This window comes from Scomber scombrus, chromosome 7 (genome assembly GCF_963691925.1).
Source record: "Scomber scombrus chromosome 7, fScoSco1.1, whole genome shotgun sequence".
Taxonomy (NCBI): Eukaryota; Metazoa; Chordata; class Actinopteri; order Scombriformes; family Scombridae; genus Scomber; species Scomber scombrus.
In genome coordinates, this window is record NC_084976.1 from 15,086,164 (window position 1) to 15,110,338 (window position 24,175).

Genomic DNA, 24,175 nt, shown 5'->3' on the forward strand with positions numbered 1-24,175 from the left:
TGAAATGGTTTTGGTTAACTAGTGGTCTGTTCCTCTATTGTTCACTTTGGAGTTGTAAAAAAAAAAAAATCTAGCTCATTCTTGACCAACATCTCCATCTAGTGGGGCAGGAAATTATATCATCTCCCGTCCACAAAACTCAGCTGAGAATGAGGAACAGTCACAAGTATTTTACCTGTCTTATTATAGGACCCTAATTTAAGTAATTTGTGCTTTACAAAATGTGTTCTCCTTACTGTTCTGACCAATAAATTGCTTTTCTTTACACTATGTGCACAAGTTTGCTTCTTCATTTACTGTCTACTATTACAAAACCTTCAGGGGACCTTCTGTATATATTAGCCTGAATTAGAAGTGCATGACTACTATAGTGGGTGAAAAAATCCAGAGTAAATGTGACATCTTGATAAAGTTATCTGTACTAAAGGTCCTTTGCATACAAGAGAAAAATGAAGTAGTGCAGGAACAAAATTCCACAAATGTCTTACAGCTAACTAATACCTCAACAGTGCCTCACCCTATATATCATAGTCCTGACTTCACCATAATTGAGAGAGGACCAGCTGCCATCACAGCTTTGTCCACTCAGCTCTGTATTTGCTAGTGGAATATCACAGTCGGGGGAATCTGGCAGTTTGGTGTAGAAGAGACCTTGGGAAGACAGTTTTCATATAGCTGAGAGGCGACTGTATCTCACCAACAGACTGTGCCGGCCATGAAAGCACACTAGTGTTTATGCTTTCAGTTGCAGTAAACTGAGACACTCTCCAAAGCCTGTAAATTACACCACAGTACAACAAACTCACTGTTTGATGCTGCTAGTGTGATTAAGGGGCACCATTTACCGTTCATTCTGAATTCATGTTTTGCAGGGACCACAGATGGAAATAAGCTGGTAGCTAAATGTGATACAAACTACATTTCTCTTTGTTTGATAATAATGTATTTTGTACATGGTCCCTGATATAAATAAATTTAATAAACTAAACTTTTCATTCTAGCACTAAACTGCATGGGAATAATCTCCCCACACATTACAGCTCTACTCCATAAATGTCCTTGTGTTATTTGCCTCTAAGCAGGTCAGCCCAGGATAACTCTTGTGAGTAACTTCAGTGGTTGAGCTCTTGGACAAGCACCCTGCCCCCGTCTCTCTCCCTCTCCCCCAATCCTAAAACAAGACCAAAGAGGAACACACATCCTTAACTGAGAGAAGCAGCAAAGTACTGAAGAATCTCCTCAGAATGCAATACAGAATTATTTATTTTTAATCAGGGATTGACATAAGATAGGTCTTTGCTTCCCTGGCTGCAGTTACAAGTGCAAGAAATCTTTGGCAAAGTCCGGCTCACTAGGCGGAGAGAAAGTCCAAAGTTTCTAAGACGCTGATACACGGTAAGTTCTTTCAATTGTCCACAGTAACGCTCCTCTGAAATTAATGCACTTACAGAAAGACGTTTGCACTGCGGTTTGAAATGTGAGTTCAAACACCTTAAATCTACAGCTTAGCATTTCCAAGATATTGTGTTTCATCTTGCAGATATATTATAATTGGTTTTTTAACCGATTGGTCCAAACGCGGCTTCCTCCTCCAATTTATATCTAAATACCTGCGTGAGCACGTGACCAATTAATTGGCTACAACCAAACTTTCTTGCACAAATTAAACGTGTTTTTTTCTTTTGTATGTTCGGTATGTGAAATGATTTTCCATTTATATTTCGATGGCATGATGACACCCTGAACTCCATCTGAGAAGTTCAGTGGAGTTCAGTGTCACACTCTTATTCTGCCAGCTGCAACACTGCACACTCGAGAAGGAGTCGCTATTTAAAAACTGGCCACCGTTGTCTGCATTAAGTCATTTTTGACAAATGCGCATTTTGAAGTTTGTCTTATGCAAGAGGCTAATATTGAGTCATTAATAGGTCCATGTTTCATCTTGTTCTTTAAGGTGTTTCCGTAATTAAAAACGGGTTCAGACTCAATTAACCGACAATCTCGTAAAAATACATGTTAGGGGAAATCTGAAGTAAATATAGAGAGATAATATGTGTGAATCACCTATATGGAACTTGTTGAGGTTGAACACAAGCAAGCACCTAAACACGCTCTTTTTTATTGAATTAAAAACTGTACATGTTTATCCCACTTATTATAACCCATGCTAATTGTTTTTTTTTAAGTATTGCTCTATTGGCTCCTTCACTGTATCCTCATTATATTCCTCTACATCACTCAGAAGGCTAACAAACAAGATTACTGGATTGGTTCTTGTTAGAATGACTCACACTGTATTTGTTTGATTAAACCTGATTGGCAGGCCTTTGTTGTTAATCCTGCTCCCAGGGCTGAAGTGGTCATTTTTCTCTACTCCAGCTCCATGTTCACACCCCCACTCTAGTCATGCATGAATCCTCATCACTGCTCTTGGCCAGGAAGAGAAACTTTGGCTCTGCTAACGTAGGCTTTGATCTTTGCAATGCAAAACATTTTATTCCATGGCTTTATATTTTCAGCAAGTGGAGCTAAAGCTGTGTGTACCTGCTTTACATTTTTGCTGTTCTGTCTAGAGGGTTTTGTTGGTAAAATGTGGCTGTGACACAAACAAAAGTGCAACCAGTGTGCCCTCTGGCCATGCTCTGTCCCTAAATTTTGGACCTTCTGCAATTCCTGCATCCAGTCATGAGTGGGAGTCTAGTTGTGGAAAATATGTAAACATATAGTGAAAGAGAATCTCAAAGAATGTCCTAGACAGGCATGAACAGAAAAACAGCATAGCAGGGTCATGACATGAGTCTATATTCAATGTGGAAACCAGATGACCCAGCAAAACGACTCCAAACTCACTGACCAAATATCAAATGCAACTCAACACCAGCCATGCCCTGCACTGCCATGTCCCATTTTCTGGGGTACTGATCCTGAAATAGACCCTCTTCTCTTACCCAAAAACAAGAGGCCATACTATTAAAACACACATCCTTATAACTTCAGTGATACTAGTATGTAGTATATTGCCAAAGATGGAACTTTTTGTCCCTATTAGGCATTTTAAAAAATCTCTTAGTCTCATTAATCGAACAGTTCACCAGTTTACTCAAGAGATTCAGTTTTGTTTTCAGGAGGAGCACTACTCAGCCCGAAATAAACAGTTGTATAATATGTCATGTAGCTCTGAATAGAGCTCTCTAAGGTTTAAAAATGTAACCTAGATGAGTTCAACTAGAGGTGCAACTATTATTTTCATTATTGATAAATCTAGTGGTTTTCACTTTTTCACACAATTACTATACCACAGACCCCCATTTAGTAAGATTTTGTAACCCTAACCCTAACCCAGAAACCCATCACCATAATAGTCATAAATTACATCATTGTGTTACTTATGGATGGAATTATAGTGAATATATATGGTTCCCTTTTTTTCTGGGGACCCCCTGGAATCTCCGCAAGGACCCTTGGGGGGGACCCCAGATTCCACTTTGAGAACCACTGGATTAATCTGTTGATTATTTATTAAAATAAAAATGCCAGAAAATGGAGAAAAATGTCACTATTTCCCAAACCCACGATGCAACCTTTTGCCCCATCTTACGATCCACAACCCAGAGATATTCAGTTTATTTTAATGGATAATGAAATATAACAGAAAATATTTACATTTAAGAAGCTGGAAGCAGATATTTTTTAATTTTTTCTTAAAAAACAACAAAGAAAAATCAAGTGTTTTTTTTAGCTTGATGTATACAAAGTACCAAAAGTCAGGATGTCTCAGCCTCCTTTAGTACTCTTTAAACAATATCACTTCATGCTGCAGTTTAATACACATAAGCAGGATGATAAATAAAGCTTGTTCTCCCATTTCTGATCTCCTTTAGAAAACAAAAACAAAAAGTACCTTTAACATTATCTGGGCTGGTTGTTTCATAGTTCTCTGAGGTATTAAAGGTAAGTTGCTGAAGACTTTGAAAACAAGCTCCTCTCTGTTAACAAGGCAGTCAAAGTTTCCCAGTCATTTTAGTCTGGAGGGAGATAGTACATTACAAAGTTTATCTGTAAATCACTTAACAAAAAAAAACAGACTCAACTTTTCCCCTCATGCAAAAACAATGACACAAAATATGAGCACATTATGTTCTAAATATTTGTCCCTGTTTGCTTCTTATCCGTAGGTACAAATGGATCTTTTGGTGTTGGTGGCATTGAGCTCCTGGCTGGCTCCTGCACTTGGTGAGCGTCCTTTGTCTCTTGTCACTAAACATTTACACCGTTGCCCCCTTTTTGAAATTGTATTTGTAGCTCCACAGCTGCTTCCCTGTTTCTGGAGGCTTTAGTTTGGGTTTGTTCTAAGCTCCTCCATGTTAATCAAGCTGATGTGTCTGTATAACAGGATCAGCGTTTGGCAGGGAAATGCTTGGTAAGTTTCCTGCATTAGAGTGGTCACTAGCAAAGCATGGACATGTGATTTATGCTGCTCATTCATTTGGTATTATTGCCTGCCATGCGCTCTTTACAGTCAAATATGTTTAAAATGCTTTGTCTTACTGTTAGCAATACAGAGGTAGCTTTTTCAGCATAATTCACATTTAATATTTTTCATTAAAATCATTTTATGTCAGTATTTTGCTGTGAGAAAAGGACATGTCAAAACAGTGTAAATGTTTCCCTATACTGCAGTTTGAGTAATCATTTCTTGAGGCTGCTGCAAAGTTTTCCATTGTTATTACAGTTCCTGGTGTTTGGTTCTTTTTTCTGAGTGCCCTGCATGCCATCAGTTGAGCTTGATGTTAAGCAGATTTGCCGGCACTCAGGTTTTTTTTTATCTTCTCTGACTCTTAGGTCTGTCAGACCTTATTTGCAAAGGCTTGTCAGCACCAATATTTTACCGAGATGTTTTTTGCATCATAGAAGAAGAGACTAACATTAATATTTACTGGCTGCTATTGAGATCAAAGTTAACTCCACCGCTCTTATACTTACTCTGCAGCAATTGGGATGCATCGAGTTCAGCGTTTCAACTGTATCATACTCATCTGTAAGAGTTTAAAGTGTCCATTAATGACATGACTCTTAAACTGGGTGTCAGAAAAATCTCTCAGCTTTTAACAGCTAAGTGTATGTTGATGAGATGTTGGAATAAATTGGAATAAGCAAACCTGCACTTCATGTCTACTTAGACTTTATGTCTATGGAAATGATTTCACAGATTACCATTTCATTGCATTCAACAGCCAGCTGTCAAAGGTTGCACATAAGCAGAAATACCAGGCCTGGCTGACATTTAAAACACAGCCTGTTGAATGTTTTAATGAGAGCTGTAAAAATAACTCATTAATGATGCACAAATAGAAAAGTGTGCTACTCCATGGCTACAGTGTGCACACACCGAGCACTGGACTGTCTCATTTTTCTCTTTTATTATCATATCAAGTAAAGTTGTCTCTTTTAATTAAATATTCTGGTTGTTTCCTTGATGTCATTGAACATCAGGGAGAAATAGCAGCGGAATTACCAGCTCGTCACCAAAACAATACAATATGCTGTTTTCAAAGACTTGAGCATAACATGATAAGAACCAACATGTTTTTCCACATGGGAGCAAAGAGAGGTGACAGAGCAGAGAGGGGTTTGGACTTTCCCACATCACTGACATGACACAGAGACAGAGTACTATAAATCAGGGCAATAAAATAAATATATTTTAGGCAAACAAAGATTAGGTGAGTGAAATCATCAATCAGTCAAATCATTTGTATTACCATCACTTTTCTGAAGACTTTCTGATGTCTCAGTTGATTAATTTTATTCTTCTGGAAATGGAAGAAGCAAGTGGCGCACATATTATCACCTTTATTGACCACACAATGAGATGTTTCTGTGATCGTTAGAATGTTTATAGCAAAATGTATTAATCATTAAAAGATGATTCTAACACTGTGCATTCACTTTCCTTGTTTCCGCAGCTTCATCAGGCAGGGATGACAAAGGTGGGTATTATTTTATCAGAAGCTTAGAAAAGTCCAATTAGCTACATACTCATTTTAGCTTGCATGTAAATTGGTGTCGAAACCAAACTGGCTTAATGAATAGATGAGTGACTCTGGCCCTAAAACTGCTGAATAGCTGTCATCTCTTGAGTACTCTCTGAAGTATGTCACTGGGTAAATCTGTTTCTCATTTGTTTCCTGTATCTGTTCTCTCCTACAGTACCAGACTACGACAGTGCTTTTCATTACGGTGAGTTTTGAGCAGATGAACTTGGTCTTTTAATGGACGACCCACTACAGGAAACATCTGGAAGGTCGAGTTGAGTTAACTTTTTCCACTTGTATTTTTCCACAAGTGATGGAAAACTTTCACCTCAAGATCAAGCTGTTAGAGTCCCATTGGTAATACTAATTCTGTCCTCTGTGTCGTAGTCCTGATTTTGGAGTCCATCCAATGCACTAAACGGCATAGAATGACGGCAGTGAACATCTGCAGTGATATTTTATAAATACCTACCAAGAGTTCAACCAACTTCAATTGGGTGTCTTAATCCGAGGGGTCACAAGACATTTACTGAGACATGGAAAGATATGGAAACTCAACATTATGTGCTCAAATGTTTCCCTTTTCTTATAAAATATTGGTTGTCTTCAAATTAAATAACCTTAAATGCAACCATGGATGCATGCATGTAACTGGTTAAAATCTAGCTACAGAACTTGTTTGTATCTCTCTGTTCCTCATTTCCTGACATCTCTTTTTTTATTGTTGTTGTTGTTGTTTTATAATGAAACGACCTGAGAGGGAAAAATCACTCATTAGTTGATATGTTCACAACTCGTCTCCACGCTGAGGCCATAAACTGTGACAAGTGGTCTTAAATAGACAATTCTTCATTTTGATGTATGGTAGAAAAAAGCACTAAGACAGTATAAAAATGTCCACCCATATAAGTTTTCTATCACTGGTTTAAAATATGATCTTTATTCAATCAGTTCATTTTCTGTGGTCATGTTAATGGCTGCAGTTATTTGACATTTTACTGGTTCATTAGGCTGTGTACCACTTGCTAAATTGACAAACAAAACTGAAACTCCACTTACTCTACTTAACTTTTATCAGACAGCATTTCATTTGAAGGCTATTGTCAAAATAACTCACATAACACATAACAGACAGGTGTTGCCCTACACTAATTGCTGCCTGCCTTCATTTGTATTTAAAGACATCTGCTTCCTTTTTGTTATTCTCAGCAATTTCATAAGTCAGATATCTTCTGCACAGTGTTTCTAGCCTTATTGGGAAAGCCATCTATGCAGAAAACATGAGCCTGGTGTTTACAGTTTTGGTGACTGCAGCTCACTCGTGGTCTCCCAACATGACCATTAGGGGGCTGTAGAATATTTCTGCAATGCAGCTCTTGAATCAAAGTGTGGTTAAAGGCATTACCAAAGGGCCCTGAAGGCTTTTGAATTCAAGACATGTTGTAACTGTGAACTTTACATGGCAGATTTTGAGACGGGTTTAGTCTGTAAGTTCATAATTTACTGTACACAATATTAAATTGTTATTTTCATTTCAGATTATGAATCTCTGAGAATTGGTGGCCTAGTTTTCGCTGTGGCACTGTTCCTCATGGGCATCGCCCTCGTTGTCAGTAAGTGTTTGACTACCTTAAGTACACAGCCGAGTGTCAGTGTCACCACACTGTGATCCCTATATGTGTGAGTTGACCTCACAGTGGTCAAAATTCATACAGTGATGCAAAACAAGCAGGCTTCTGAGTGACTTTAAGGGAAGCCCACTGATGCTCACACAATCTCGGCACTCAACACACTCATGCTCCGTGTTGTGTTGCCCTTTATACCTTTATTCCTTTTCCTCGCTCAGTGTCCTTCTAAGGTTCCTCCTCCTACCTGCCAGTACCCGCTGTTACTGCCAGTAGTAGCCCTGCAACCAAAACCAGCCAATAAATAATTCACTGGGACCAGCACATCCTGCCACACATTCTCTCTGCTTCTCTTGAGACAAGAGTGGATTCCTAACTGCACTCTGATAAACCAGCTGGTGAAATTATAATTGAATTAATTAATTGGCTTTTAAAGGTATAATTTGTTATCCAAATGTAAACCAAAGGTTTGTCACATTGCCAAAATTGAAAGGAATGGGGCATCTGTCTCCACTAAATTGGTTTAAATACAGATTTACAGGAAACCACAGTTTAATCAATGTTATGCATGTTTTCTAGCAATTATTTGTTTGTTTACATCTGCACGTCTGTTGGACATAGGCATTCAATTCATGTTTATATTTTACAAACACTTTTGTCTTCTATTAGAGTATCCAGTGTTGTATTTGTTATTTGAGGTTTATGCAATAGCAAAATGGTTAAATTGAATCTTTAACTCAGTAAGAAACCATGGAATGTACACAAGAAAACATACAGTGCATGTCAATATAAATGAAAAACATAATAAAAGAGAAAAAAAAGGAAAAATCATAAAGGCACTGCATTAAAGGGAACATAAAAAATAACAGACCCTGAAAGTCTATGGTTTGGTGTATATAATACTGCATGTGGAATGAGACATTTTGGTTCCCAAAAGCAGACCTGCCAACCTGTATGCATTTTGCGTACGCAATTTGACATCTAAATACGCTGGTACGACTTGCCTCTCTAAACTACGCAAAAAGCTGACATGTCAGTTCTGTGGGAAATGTGCGCGTGCAGTACTCATGTCTGACCCATGGTCTGACCGCACGATGCAGCAGCATGGTGAAGCAGCCAGTGTCAACCATTTATTGTAGAGTAGCGGGGAATATGAGTCTGCCGAACCTATAGCGTAACATCCCTGCTCCCCCTCCTCCCTGCCTCCTGCCCTCTGCCTCCCTCCCCGTTCCGCTACTCGCTGCAGCTGGCGGTTAAAAAGGTAAACTGTGTGTCTGTGTCTGTGTCTGTGTCTGTGTGTGTCAGCAGACCTGCCAGCTTTTGGTAAATATGAACCGTTAATAACGTTACTTTCACTGTGAAAACATTCAAGCGAAGTCTATGTGAAAAAAAAACTCATAGATTTGAGAGTTTTTCTTCTAGCAAATCTATCGATCATGTTCCCCTAATCATCCTAATGCGCCGTCGAAGAAAAAAGAGAAGACAAATTAGCGGGAGCGGTGCATCTGTGTGTGTGTGTGTGTGTGTGTGTGTGTGTGTGTGTGTATTTTAGCCTTTATATATATCCATTGCAGACAGAGAAGGGCTGTAGGCTATATAAGGAGGAATGTGATTATTTATACAGTTTAAACATGTAGCCAACACATCTTTTGCAGCAACTTTACCACTGCCACTATCATGGCAGATGAGGGAGGGACAGGGCAGCAGACCTGACAAGAAGAAGATGGTCCATGTCCCCCAGAAGTTTTTGATGAAAGATCAAGAACAGTGGCCATGCTTCCGACCCTCTAAAGTCCCATATCATGCATTTGTACAGTGTGCTATTATGATGTGGACATAAGCCACCAGGGAGCTGCAGGTGATATATAAATTAGCCCTGGTGATGTGTGCTTATGTGCTGTAAGCCAATTTAATTATTACATTCTTGAAAATAAAAACACCTATTGCGATATACAAAATAAATTATTACCATTTTAATTAAATACATATTAAAATTAAAACTTGTGGCTGTCAGCACAGCTAAGGCACTGTGTGCAAAGCAATGGAGTTGCAAAAGTCTGCGAAAAAAAGCCGCATGACACAAGTGGTACTCAAAATATTTTGCAAAGGTTGGCAGGTCTGCAAAAGTCACCCTTTGGCGCCTCCTAGTGTCAAAACGAGTGAACAAAGGATAAGTGTTAACTTTCAAGATGGTCAGTTTTATTCTTAGCCCTGAGGGTATGATGGTCACTATCCTGGTCAATATAGTATAGCAAGTTTACTCTTTAGTCAAGACCTGTGGTGGCAGTAGCATTTTACTGTATACTCTGTAAGTGCTACTGGGGAAACAAGGATCACATTGTTGTCGTCTACAGCTGCATCCTTTTTTAAATGAGTCCCTTTAGTAGTGCCAATTTTAGACCCATATAACTTTTTTTATTTTCTTTCTCCAAAAACAGCCCGAAAATGTACCTGTTCGAAGAGTGATAAGTCAAGGTAATTCAAGATAATCCTTTTCTGTAAAAGAATTAAATCTTCGAACTGTAAAACATGGAAACATTGTCCAGCTTTGATACACTTTGCGGGACAGGCCGTTTTAATAATGCTTGTAATAGTAAAATTCCTTGTTTCATTGTCTTGCTGTTACTTGTCCTCAGGTCCCAGGGTCCTAATGTGGAATCAGGTGTTCCAAAGGGTAAATATTTTTTTCTTTCTTCTTTTCTTTTCTTTTCTTTAATAATGATAAATGAGAATGTTTAATGTCTATCAAATGGATGCAGTACAGTTGTATATTTTTACAACAATCTCAATCTCTTTCCACAGCTTAAACCCAGAGACAAAGAGCTGAGGACAGTCTTTCCAGGAATGCATGATGCCTCCTTCAATTTCAAAATGTTATTATGCTCCTTTTATTCTTTTTTATGTTTTTCAATAACTGTTACTAGACAATCTGCCTGCTTTATATGGTAGAAATAGTGTCATTGAGATTTGTATTTTTGTGACTTTCAAATTGATGCAAAATAATAAAACACATTTGAAAATCTTTTGTGTTTTGTTTCATCAGTGCACCATTACTTCATGGTCTCCACTTTGAAGTTGGCCAGGAAACAGCCCATTACTGCACTGCTGCTTCTGCTGACACAGCAGACAGTTCAGTCACATAGGCAGTAGTAACTACCAGCAGTGAGGGTGTGAATGATGTATGTGCTGCAATGTGTAGTCATGGGAGAAGTCTCTTCAAAAAATACACTTTATTTTACCTATCTCTTTTTTTACTGCTGTGTACTGGCAGATATTCCACCATAGTGACTCTGGCAGCCTATATCAAAGTAAAAGCTGCATGTGTGGGCTATATTTTCTCCCTAGAATTGCAGTAACAGACAGACTGCCCTGCAAAATGCCAACACATGAGATATAAACTGGTGTATGTTGAGCATGCAAAGCCCACATTTCTTAACTATGAAATTAATTATTAGTAACAAACTGTGAAAAATGGTGGAGCAAAAACAACAATACAGCATTTTCAGAAATGTGCAACTCCCTCCCCTCCCCCTCCCCCTCCCCCTCCTCCTCCTCTTAAGAGGGAGTTCCTCGGGTTGCACCACTGGCGTTATTGAATGCAGTATTTCACTGTTGCCACCAGAGGGTTTCTGCCAAGTTTACACTGAAGGTTTACAAAGCAGCTCTGCCTTCTGAGCTACATCGGTTCATTTCCACTCAACTGCAACACAGCAACCAGCTCAGTTTTTGAAGACGCTGAACTCTTGTACATCTCTGCAGTGCAGCCATGTCCACCACAGGTTAGTTTATGCTTTTTTTCCTCGTTTGCAGCATAGTTTTTGTGAGTGTAACATAGTTGTAAACAGATTACAGATTTTCTGAGTTATACTTGTTTTGTTATTCATTAAGTGTCCAAATAATGAATTGTTTTTGTGATCATAAAACAATTATGGAACTATTTTGACTTCCATAGTCATCTTTTTGCACTTTATTGGCTTGATGCATTGTTGCTACAGTGCCAAGAGCCAATACTGCTGGTGCATTGCTCTGGGACTTCTTCAGTGAACTCACCATCTGGGTGAACAATACTAAAGATGTTTAGCACTTCTCCCTCAAATTATCTTTGATACATTGGCGAAATGTTGGACAGAAATAAAAGCTGCAGGCTCAGCCACTTGGAAGGGAAGGTTCAGCAACATGAAACCGCAATATTGATGCCTAGATAGCTGGCACAGACTGCAGCCTGCAACAGCCCTTATATTTGCAAAATAACTCACTATACTGGTCAAGATTAAATGTATTCAGCAATGCTGTCATTTTGAATGGACCCTGAAACCTTTGCTCCAAAGCTCTCTTATTTCCTTTATCTGCTGTGATGGTAGCCCTCTATCCTGTTGCTAGCTTGTAACCCACTTTCTTTGTGGTGCATCTTTTTCTGCTGAGCAAAGATGCTGCATTGAGCAGTGAAAAAAAATCTCCTGAGGAGTTGTGGAGCCAAGCCTGCAGATTTGCAGGGTGCAGCCCTGCACATCTCCTGGCCATGGTGCTGAACTTAACACACACCCTTAAAACTCTCTGATGTCCTTTGTGCTGAACTCATTATCTATTCTTTCTTTACAGAAACAATGTTTCCAGACCAAAGCGACTTTGACTATGGTAAGATTTACACAATGTAGTAATTTAAAAAATCAAAAGCACAATGCTTAATAAGTGCCATTTGGTTTCGTCTCTTGTAGATTATGAGACATTGCGGACCACAGGGGTTGTCCTTGCTGTTATTATGTTTTTCTCTGGCATTTTCATAGCTCTGAGTAAGTTTAGATTTTACTTTATGTAAACCATTAATACAGAGGATTTATCACATATACATAAGCACCTTTGCCTTTGTAACTAATTTATCATTCCTCAAACAGGTAAAAAATTCACAAAATGTGTAAAATCCTCATCCAAGTAAGAGTTGTGCAAGGCATAGTGGATGACCAGCCTGTGCATGCTGTATGAATTTGACTTTTGAAGGAGATACCCAACCAGTGTGGAAAAATGTCTCTCAGTATTGCTCTTTGACTAAAACTGAGTTTCCTACAGCACTACTTATCCCTGCCCATGAAGCCTTTTTTTCTAAATGCCCCCTTCCCTGTTCTGCATACACAACCAAAAACACACTTCCAACACATGAAAGAGTTTTAACCAGAACCTTGTGTTACAAATTACATGAATAATTCTTTGATATTCTCTTAACATCAGACCATGAGCCTGAAAAATATTTCTAAATGTATATATCACACTCCTCATGTGTTGGTAGTGAGTGGGCAGTATACCATATATTCTCAGCTGACTGCATGCTGCTTGTATGGCAAGAGAAGACGAAAGACAAGAGCTGCTGTTTGAACAGGAAAACTATTTGCATAATGGTCTGTATGTTTAAACCTCTGTCCCCTCAGACCCATGTGGCTTCAACGGCTTTTGGAACCTGTAACCCTGATAATGGATGCACTTGGTCAAATGCAACTTGTGGCCACAGCTTTCAAACTGCACTGTTATTTTTTATAAACCCTACTCTTGATGAACTGAAAGAAATATATTTTCTAATTTCCTTCCTTTCCTCTATTTGCAGCTCATCTGGTACCCAAATTCCAAAGACAGAAGGTAAGTTCACTTTACTGCAATGACCTCTTGTCAGTCATAAAATGCAATCATGTTATATTTCTCATTATAACTTTTCCCGATCTTTTTTCTTTTTACAGTACCACCTCAAACTGTATAGAACATATTGTATGCTTGAAAGAGAGAGAAGACAGTCATCACAGGAACCGCAGCAACAGATTCACGCACATCAGTGGTTTATGGCCATTCTTGTTTTGGCTAATATATCTCAGCCAAATGGATGATCACTAAACAGGGTTCCCCATCACATCCTGTTCTCATTTGAGGTTCCACTGATTTTTTTAAAAAAGTTTTAAGTGCACTAAATATTAGCTCAGTATTTATAAATTGCTTAGTATTGTTATGTAGTGTAAGGGCTGATTTCTGAAAGTGACAAGACACAAAAACACTCCCAATCATCAGATTTGATTTAATAAAACACATCCAGTGATTTGTGTGCCCATTCCATACATTTTACTCCTGGCAAACAAAGTTAAGAGCATGATTGCATAATAATAGAACTGCACATTTTCTATTAATGAACTAACAAAATCATCAGCTTCCAAAAAAGAAATGCATGTGTTCATCATTTGTAAAATTTGCCTTTATTTCTACCTTTTTTTTTAATCCACTGGATATCTACATTCATTAGATTGGGACATTCAACAAAGCTTCAAGAAATAGCATGATGAAATAATGAAGAAACCAATAGAGAAATGTTATATAAAATACACAAAGGTTGACCATGAATTAGACAGCACAGTATGTTGATGGAAATGAAAAGACAAAGTTCTCTAGCAATGTGTAACATGTTGAAAATGCTATGAAATATGTAATAAGGGATAAAAATGTGCAAGTGTTGGTTTTGTGGTTTTATTATAAGCAATTTTCTTTTGTTTTCAGATAAAAATGTAATAAAAATTGAGTTAACTGAAAAACAATGAGACAACTGTTTCAAATAAAGGTCCTATCTACTCACTCTTGACTTATCAATGTTTTTGCTGTGAATCAATCTGTGAATCAGGAATTAGGTTTTAATTTAAATTTAAAATTATTTGTGTTGAAATCAATTGAATTGAGAGACGAGAAGCATTTAAATCAGAAAATAGTACATTGTTTACTTATTCAATGGGTCTTTGGAATTTACAACATGTAGAATAAAAGAGATGACACATAGGTGGGAGACAGCTAAAACCTCACTTACCACAATGATCACTAAATTATGATCAAAACCACGTATCATTTCACCTGTGACTAAGGTTCTTAGTCTTGTCATGTAAAGGTCAGTGGAAATGGGGCTTGAGAAATAAATATTCCTTAAGTGTGACTGTCAAATAACTGCTATAGACAAAACTACTTTCTAGTGGGATGGTGTATTTTCCATTCTGCTCATCTCTGTAGCCAGATGTTATGGGACTGAACATCAAAACAATCAGATGGAACTTTGCAATCACTCTTATTGTATATTTATTCATGACTCAGACTAAAATGTACAGTTTGTCATACGGTCTGTCACTGCACTTACTCATGTAATGTGTCTGTGATGAGAACATTCTTCGGTCAGAATTAGATTCAAATACATAATAGTTTTACATAGTAAAGTTTCTTAGTACCTGTTTGTAACATACATATGATGCATACAGAAAGACATTAAGTCATATGATAGAGCATTCTCATTTTCAACACATGCATTCTTAACATAAGTATACATGCTGATTGAAGTCAAGACCAACTCAGTGTATCAATGTGATCACTTATCTTGATGGGGTTTTTGACAAGACAAAAAGAGGGGTTTCAGGGACATGGTCCTGGAGGTCATAATAACGATTTCACAGAAATCAACATAAAACTGGGAGTGTAGCCTATTAGGAAAATGAGTAGTAGCCCAACTACCACAGCACAGTACTTTTTGAATTGAAGATAATGAAAGACCTGAGATCTGTTTGTTTAAAGGCCTTCATTTCAAAATGTCAAATATCCATTTTGACAAAATCAAGTGTATAAATAGATGTTTGATATCAATTAGTCAATATTTTAAACACATGCCAATATATTATCAACAGCATGTGTGTTTTATGCAAAAGGCTCTCTGATGGATATCACATTTTGGAATGAGCACCAACATGAATACTATAATGAATGCTTCACCCTTTGCATAGAAAAATAAATAAAGCACTACATTTTTACAGACACTAAATCATAGGTAATTTAACATACAGTATATGTTAAAAAAACATAATTTGTTTAATCCAATGTGAATTACCTATACAGATTAATATAATAACAATATATAGGCCATAGACTCCCTAAAACCTCATAACAATGAACTGTAACTCCCCTTCTAAACAGAGGAAACATGTTTGGGATTCTTTCCCTCCAAATGGGGATTACAAGTGATTTTAATTATTCTTGGTCCTGCAAGGGCACAATACGTCGACGAGACGAAGCATTTCGCTTCTTCATCATAAGCTTGAGCTAGGATTTAAAAGAAAAAACAGGTTAACTATGAGTAACTCTTGATTGACATGGACATGTCAGGCTTAACAGTGTGCCTCTGGATGGCTGTTAAAATGACAGGCAGTTCTCCTCACCTGCTCTCCCTGGGGGCCACTCTGCAGGAGGTGTGCTGGCTGGTCATTCTCCAGGTTGCGGATGCTGGGATCAGCTCCTCTGCTCAGCAGCAGCCGCAGGATCTCCTCCTGGTGGGGGTTACCATGGAGACCAGCTGCCATGTGTAAAGCTGTGTGACCATGAGCCTATCGAAAAAAGGGGAAATGATGCAGACTATTTATACTGCATACAGTATGTTTGTACATACACATAAACACACAAACACGTGCATAAATAATACAAAATCCAGTTTTGATTTTCCTGCCATCACGTGACTCACTTTCATGTTGACAAAGTCTTTCATGTTCTGCAGGGGAATCCTGAACAGATAACGGACCAGATCAATGTTCCCCTCCTTCACAGCCAAGTGCAGCAATGTCTTGTTACTTTTGATTTCCTGGAATTTGAGAATTGGAAATGATAGAAAAAAAACACAATGAAACCGCAAGTCAGACTGAGACATACAAGAAAGAGAAAACAAAAGAGATAGTAGGGTGGGGAAATAGTCCATCAATGACATCATCATGGTTAGATTGAACCTGGGCACTTCCCCTGTGTACTGTATATCCACTGAAAGGTCAGGATTTAGCATACAGTCTGAGACTTTGATGCTTTTTTCCCCTGATCACTGACCTACTGTACCAGCTACATCATCCATCCATCAGTTACGTTTTCTATTATATATCTATGAAGCTAGGCCTATTCCTTATCAATGCAGCACGAATGGTATCCAGCAGTGGCGGAACTGCACTGTACCTGACTGAGCAGAGACGCCCCTGCATTGATAAGCATCTCCACACAGGTGAGTTTCTCCCTAGCCTTGGTCTGAAGGCTAACATCTTGCAGCCCGCTGGTAAACACAGCCTTCATGGTGATACTGTGAGAAATGGCTGCACAGTGCACAGGCGTCATACCTAAAGCAAAAAAGAAGGGGACAAGGCACCAAAGTCAACTGGTGTTGAACACTAAAAATTCTAAAAAAAATACTAAAACCAATATAACAGACACTTACCCTCAAAATTGCGGGCCTCAAGGTTGACAGCAGGTCTGCTGGACAGAATAACCTGCAACACGAGAATCACTGTTTAGGTCTGATTAGTACAGAAACACTGTGATAGTCATGCCAAAGTAATTCAATCTGACTGTTGCTCTACCTGCAGAACTGTGGGGAAGCCATAGTGAGCAGCCAGATGAAGGGCAGTTTGTCCATTAACATCACAAGCATTGATGTCTGTCCCAAATGACAGCAGATCTTGCACAATGTCCGGCTGGTTTGCCGTCACGGCCACCAGTAAGGCAGTCTGCACAAGTACAATGATTATAGAATATATTTTGAGAAATTACAAACCCATGCTAATGTTTTTGACAAAAATACAAGTGACATAAAGAGGAATTGGCACACTTTTGAAGTCTTTTTTCATACCTTGCCCTTGTGTTCTTTGGCATCAAGCCTCCCTAAATCCCTCAGCCTCTCTGCAGCAGCAAAGGCACACTCCCTGAGCCCCTTGGCAGTGTAGATGTGCAGGATGCTGACAGAACAAGAATACATGACAAATTAGTTTTAACAGAGGCTGGAAAACCGTGGTAATCCCCACAGCCAATTTTACACAATTCCCTTTCAGAGCTGAATTTGTCTTTCCATTTTATCTGAATTTTTGATTATCGAACATGAATGGCTGACTCATCAACATCTTCTGTTTCTCTTAATCTCTCTAGGATTACCAAACTGCTTATGTGGCCCTCACTTTTATCTTATGACTAAAAACGAAACTCTTACGGAAGTAAATACATTGTGTGCTTACATCACATTCATAGAACACAGTAATGTCAAGATTGGTGGTTTAATTGAGTGCATGAAGAAAATGTGTGTTGTTTTGAATAATCTTTCACATGGTATGCTGAAAAACTAGCAGTTCACAGTAGTTTATGTGTTTTATTGGCCCTCTCATTTTTCCTTAGTATCAAAATTTCTATCAAGGAAAAATGATTTGCCAAAAAATTGCCAGTCACATTTACTTGTTTCCTTTTTTCTTGGGGCTCACTAGCAGATACACTGAAATACACTCACACACATGCATTAATTAGCTCTTACGTGTCTCCATCTTCATCCTGCCCGGTGGCTCTGCTGTAGTCCATCCCACTGAGCATCATCCTGGCCTCTTCCAGCTTGTTGGTATCCAGTGATGAAGCAAAACTCAGCTGTGTGGTCTGACTGGGAACCAGAAGTGACCAAGTTGTAGCCATACTTTGATCTGGAACTGTCATCGGGCACTGTGGCTCCTGTTCCAAATAACACAGCCAACAACGTCAAGGTGTGATTATGCACTTACAGACAAATGCAACGTGTGAAGTCCACAGCATCTTTTTCACAGTGACAAAGAGATTTCTCTTACATATGCAGACAGTGCATCTCCATATCCCTGGGCCTGCTGCTGTGTGCCATATTCGGAAGGCATTTGCAGGCTGTAGGCTGCAGAATAGCTGGGTCCTGGTTGGCTGGGATAGTAACTGATTGCAGATTCTGGTACTGGGTTCCACTGCTCATAGCTCACTGCCATTTCTGAGTAGCTGCTCGATGCACCTGTAATGGAGAGGATGGACTGTTATTCATCACTGTAGAACGTCCTCTGACTAAAACAGCCCATGAATAATTTCTAATAATTTCCTAAGACAGCTGCAGTAGACAGAAGTGGGTAATACATTAGTCTGGGACTATTTTCTGTAGTGGATTTAGTGCACTATAGCATTTCCGTTAGCAGGACAATGAATGTAGATATGACACAAAATAAACTACAGTGACAATCATAGTAATCACTTATTCTTCCATTTCCGATTTTCATTTTTAAAACATCATTTATTTACAGACTTATTTTTTCTCTCTCATCTCTTCTTCTTACTAACATTACCTTTTTATTTTTTCAACTCCATGTGCATACCACCACATCTAGCATACAAAATCAAACATACCATGACAGTAACATACAATCACAAGAACCCCTATTGATCCAGCACCACACTGAATTCATTCATCTCCATTTCCTTTATCTAACATACAGTGAATCTACCTCTGCAACTGTTTATCTTATCCTTGTGAATTGCTTTTTGATTTCCTCGTTTTATCCTTCGTTGTATTTTTGTGTTTCATATCATCACTTGTGTTTCTCATATTTTGTTTAATTTCATATTGTTATTGCAAAAAGCTAAAAAAAAAAAAAAAAAAAAAAGAAGAAGGAAGAAACATGCCATTGGGGCATATTGATGTAAGCTCTATCATGCTTTCCTACAAACACACACACACACACACACACACACACACACACACACACTACTTGTTAGGATCAGACTCCCCCTTCAAGTATTGTGCAGAGGTCATGCAGCTCTTACCTGTGCAGGTAAATGGTTCTGAAGAAGACAACTGCTGTGAAAAGCAACAGAAAAACAAAATCATGAAAACCATCACATCTTTATAATTCCCTGATAACACTCAGTGAGATGCTGATGACATACTGTAACAGTGGTTGGATGAACAGGACTGGTGCTGGCTGTGGAGCAGGATGGTGGCACCGAGGACGTCTCACGCCTTCTCTTCTGCTCCAAGAGTTTCTTCACTGTGGGCAGAGTGCAACACGGCTTCTCCTTTGGCGCTGAGATAGACAAATTAAGCCAAAAATTACAATTTAATCACATTTTGATCACTTGTTCACATGTGATGGGTATCTGAGATCAATCAAATGTCAACATAAGACAGGTAGGACAGCAACCAATAATCATTGTTTGAATAATCTCATTATTTTTTTCAGTTATTCAAATACTCATATTGATTTGATCTATATGATGTCAGAAAATAATGAAACATATCTTTCACAGTTTCCCAGAGCGCAAAGTGACATCTTATATTTGGTATTATTAATTGAAAAATACTAAAATTATTTTTCTGTCATTCAACTAACTGACAGAAAAAAAGATGATAGGGCCTACAGTTTAATGACATGTTGACACACTAAGTTAGCTATCTGCTTTTGTAATTATGAATCACAAGATAAGTTCAAGTCACCAAACAAACAGATAACAAACAGTGAAATAGATAATAAATTATCAACAGCCACTGTGTGTCTGCCAGTGTTTCTTATTTACTCTCGGTGGAGAATGTCCACAATTTGAATCTAATCAAGAAGGGCTTAACTTTATTGAGAATAAATTGTCAATAAGTGCTACAAATGTCGACTGACAAGTTTAAGAGTGTAAAAATAAGAAATATAAATTACAGTTCATGCTTAGATTATTGTTATGAAGTCATGCTGTAAGTCTCAACATATTCTTAAAGTGATTTAATAACAGTTAAATTGTTACCAGTTGGATGATAATGCCTGCTAAGTTTCTCCATGGAGGCATTTTTCTGCTCACATTTTGACATACATCAATATAAAATCCATTATACTATGGGTACGTTTCCCCCCTGCTGATGCAAAAGTACTATTTCCATTAAGCAGGTAAAGGAACTGAGAAAAATAGGAAAAAATATTACAAAACAGAATTCTGATGTTTCCAGCTGCTGTGATGTTGACCACACAGGTTGTTTCCTAAAAAAAACTTCACCCCACACGTGAAGAGATAAAGTGATATTTCCACCCTGTCTGTGGAACCGGTCTACAAAGACAAAAGTCTGAGAAAACCTCCTCCATTAGGAACACAGATCGTAAGGCCATGGCAACCAGACAGATTCATCAGAAAAACTGAACATGGGATTACCACTGCTTATTTTCTATGACATCTTCCTGTCTCGCTCCGTTACGCGAACAGAAACGCAAAACCACATCTTCCTGCCTTTGACACAGGCACGTCATCTCGACACGTGTCGTTGCCTTGTGCTGTCTATTGCACCTACACGTCTGGGAGGCAGAGCACAAGAAGAGCATTCTTTTGTAATTATCTCTTCTTATTTTCAGCTTAAAAATGTAGACTGCTGTGATAAGCCACACAGGGGCAGGCAGACATATTCATCAGAGCAAACACAAAGAGGGTGTACTTCTGAAAAAAGAAATGCAAATACGACCGGTGAGAGAGAAATATGAGTTCATGGACTTGCTAGTTCAGTTGTCTGTCAGTTATTCGTTTCTACTCTCTTCCAGCTGAAGACCTGTCCTAAACAATAAGCCCTTGTGCTGCTACGTGTAATGTGCCCAACCACATAATAAAGGTCACTTTATCAGAATAATGACATCAGTCAGCGCCACCAAGTTTCATTTTCGAGTTCAAAAGGTGATCCTATAGGTTACTTTATACTGACTCATTTGATCTTTACAACAAAATGCTAGAGATTATGTCATGTTGCAACATGTAACTACCTCCTCTATATTAAACAGTGGCTGAGTGAATTACCTAATAGTACTTTTGCATCAGCAGGACAGTCTGTTCTGACACATCAGCTGACAGAAACTACAAGTGAGGAAATAGCTTTTAACTGCCTACAAGTAAGAGGACATATTAGCCGACATATTTGGGTTCACATTAACTGCCCCCACACTGCTTTGGGCTACTCTGTGCCATATTCAAATAAGCGTTGTGGAAACCCCTGGACATTGAGTCATGTGCGTGGGAGGTTGGGGATTCCGACGACCTTTCTCTTTTGGCTTACTCCTCAGAGACAGAAAGTAGCAGAGGCAATTTCCTCATTTTATGGTTTAACAAACCCCCACACACACACACACACACACACACACACTCAACAAAATATGTAATCACTCGTGTAAAACAAGGCATAGACAAGAAAAGCCAAGCAAAGCAAGTGAAGTCACGTCTCACAGCTTGCTTGTCTGGCATTAATCAAAAACGGGGAATTGAAAACAGGGTATCAGGGTTTCCCCAAGTGTCTCTTGGATTCACCCGAATTTTGTTTTCATTCATCGAAAACTGAGAGCGAGGTTTGTACAAGAACATACCACCCAAACGACTGATTGGATGGGATATGTACACTAACACTGATGTAGTTAAATTAAAACAACTGGGCTTATTAGATAGAAAATACAAATCACACTGGGGGGCTAATTTCAAACGTTAAATCCCAAAACAGAGTAATAAACAGAATGTTTAAAATGTATTTAAGATATGGGAAAATGTCTGAAATTAATGAAGTTTTCATTACAATGCCACTAACACTATCTCCCATTGATGAATGTTAAAAACAAGTTCAGCTCTTGACTTTAGAATCTAGTATTCATAAACAGTTTATAATGTCACCATTACAATCAAACTAAAGTTGTTAAAGCTCAATGAAAAGACAACAAAAGCGCAGAATACTCACATTTATCAAAGTGCATGTCAGAAACGGTTTTGCTTGGAGGTCTTCAACAGGTCGTCCACTTGTCACCAGTCTCTTCTGAACGGGATAAAACGACAGGGTGAGTTCTTCACTGCTCGAGGGATCTGAGATGCGAGCCTCAGGTTGGTCTGGCTTGTTTCACAGCAGCTTGTACACACAAAGCACGTTGTTCTTCATGACCGCCCCCAGCTGTGCTCCACGCCCTCTCTAGTAAAGGGGAAGTCACCACTATGTCAAACCAGTGTGAGAAGGATTTCACAGAATATATGAGAGTAGAGGTATGACAAACAGCCAAACTTACACAAATATACAAGAACATATCCACACTATTAAGTAAACTACACTATTACGTACAGAAAGTAAATACATTTTTATTGAAACTAGTCAAGACACGTCACTGTTATGATACTATTATAATACTGTGTTAGGATGATGATTATTAAGCATTTTAGTGCTGTACCGGGTCAATACTGATATAATTTACACGAGCTATGTAAATGCTGGGTAGTTAAATGATAATCAGTGATGATGTGTGTAGTAGTATCCGTAAGTAAAGTAAAATCGAAGTAACCTTAAACAAACACAATATGTAAATGTAGTAATATGAACAGTATGAAATGGGAATTACTAAAGTGGAATATATTATCACTGAGAACGTACTGAGAAAGTCAGTCGGTAAAAAGACCAGTCAGCCAATCAATCAATTAATCAATTAATCACTCAACGGGAACTGAGTAGTAAGATTGCTAAATCACAAAAAATAAATCCCATCTTCAATATTGTATTTCTATTAAATAAAATAAAAAAGAACAATGCTATTAAACAACATAATACTGAACACAACTAGAAAAAAATACATATTTAAAAAGTTAATGGTTCAATCAGAAATTGACTTTACTCTAAAGGAAATATTACATATTGTTATTGAAAAGTTTGGCTTTAATGATGGCATTTCATGTTTATCACCAGATCATAGATACACTATATATTTTAATCCAATGCTTATTTCAATCTTTACCTAATTAAACTAAACATTGTTGGCTTTAGAAAACTGTATATAACTTGTTTGTTCATATCAGTTTACTTGTCTGTCAATATGGGAGTGAGAGCAGATCCACTCCTGTCTTTTGAATATTGAAAGTTGAGCCACATTTTGTTTAGTTGGACCACAGAAGACAATGCATCTTATTTGGGTTACTCAGTAGAACAGATTTACAGGAACTCCTCAAAGACAACAAGGTGACATCATACTGTGACGCATGAATGAATCTCTACAACCCCCAAATTACTCTAAACAAAACCATATTATTAATACAGAGAAATGTAAATAAATGAATAAAATATATCACAAAGCATGACAGTAACATTGAAAGGGACAAAGTTACATATGAGATGACCCATATTTTGATTAAAGGCAGTGACTAATGAAGTTAAGGGTAAAATGAAGACTGAATCACTACAAAACTGAGACAAGATAGATGAGACAAAAAATGAAATGGTTTGATTTAAGATTGACATATTTTGACAGCCACAATTTCTTAGTTTATTTCAACGAGGTGAAATATTCTATATTAACACTGACGGATTTATAAAATAGGAAAAAAAATCTTTACAGATTAAACTGTACATAGTTTTCATACTTTATACCAAAGAGAGCACTCTGACTTTCATACTTTCAGACTTTCAGAGTAGCAGGGACATTGTTATTGGAAAGACATGTTGCTGTTGAATTCTTATGTTAATAAGCTGTGGGCACCACAAACCTCAAAACATATAATCAATACTACAGTATCTGCATAACTAAATAGCTGGATGGCTCAAGAGAAAAGTGAGAAACTATCCAATGTTTGTGTTTTGTTTAGTAGTATTATTATTTTGAACTAACCCTTTAATAACTAAATCTTAAATTCAAATCTCATCTTCTTATGATTTTGTGTTGAATTGTAAATTGTTGTAAGAAAAAA

The 24,175-nt window shown here is 38.0% G+C and overlaps 2 protein-coding genes across 3 annotated transcripts; one reads left to right on the top strand and one right to left on the bottom strand.

Moving 5' to 3' along the window:
* The first annotated feature begins 1,108 nt into the window (after positions 1-1,108).
* On the top strand, positions 1,109-10,682 carry LOC133983586 (FXYD domain-containing ion transport regulator 6-like). 2 transcript variants are annotated; one of them, XM_062422720.1, is made up of 9 exons: positions 1,109-1,395; positions 4,176-4,233; positions 4,394-4,420; positions 5,967-5,990; positions 6,211-6,240; positions 7,574-7,648; positions 10,099-10,135; positions 10,297-10,334; positions 10,463-10,682. In XM_062422720.1, exons 2-9 carry the CDS (start codon positions 4,182-4,184, stop codon positions 10,465-10,467), a joined length of 288 nt encoding a protein of 95 aa, XP_062278704.1. In that variant the 5' UTR covers positions 1,109-1,395; positions 4,176-4,181; the 3' UTR covers positions 10,468-10,682. The 2 variants fall into 2 exon arrangements, with proteins under 2 accessions (XP_062278704.1, XP_062278705.1); XM_062422721.1 differs by lacking the exon at positions 4,394-4,420.
* A 5,003-nt stretch (positions 10,683-15,685) lies between these two features.
* Positions 15,686-22,209, bottom strand: LOC133983838 (NF-kappa-B inhibitor delta). Its single transcript, XM_062423044.1, has 12 exons — positions 22,194-22,209; positions 19,400-19,536; positions 19,277-19,310; positions 18,286-18,473; positions 17,985-18,169; positions 17,316-17,421; positions 17,047-17,193; positions 16,905-16,956; positions 16,649-16,806; positions 16,173-16,289; positions 15,874-16,038; positions 15,686-15,757 (listed from the first exon to the last, which is right to left on the bottom strand). Exons 1-12 carry the CDS (start codon positions 22,207-22,209, stop codon positions 15,686-15,688), a joined length of 1,377 nt encoding a protein of 458 aa, XP_062279028.1.
* Between the last annotated feature and the right edge of the window lie 1,966 nt (positions 22,210-24,175).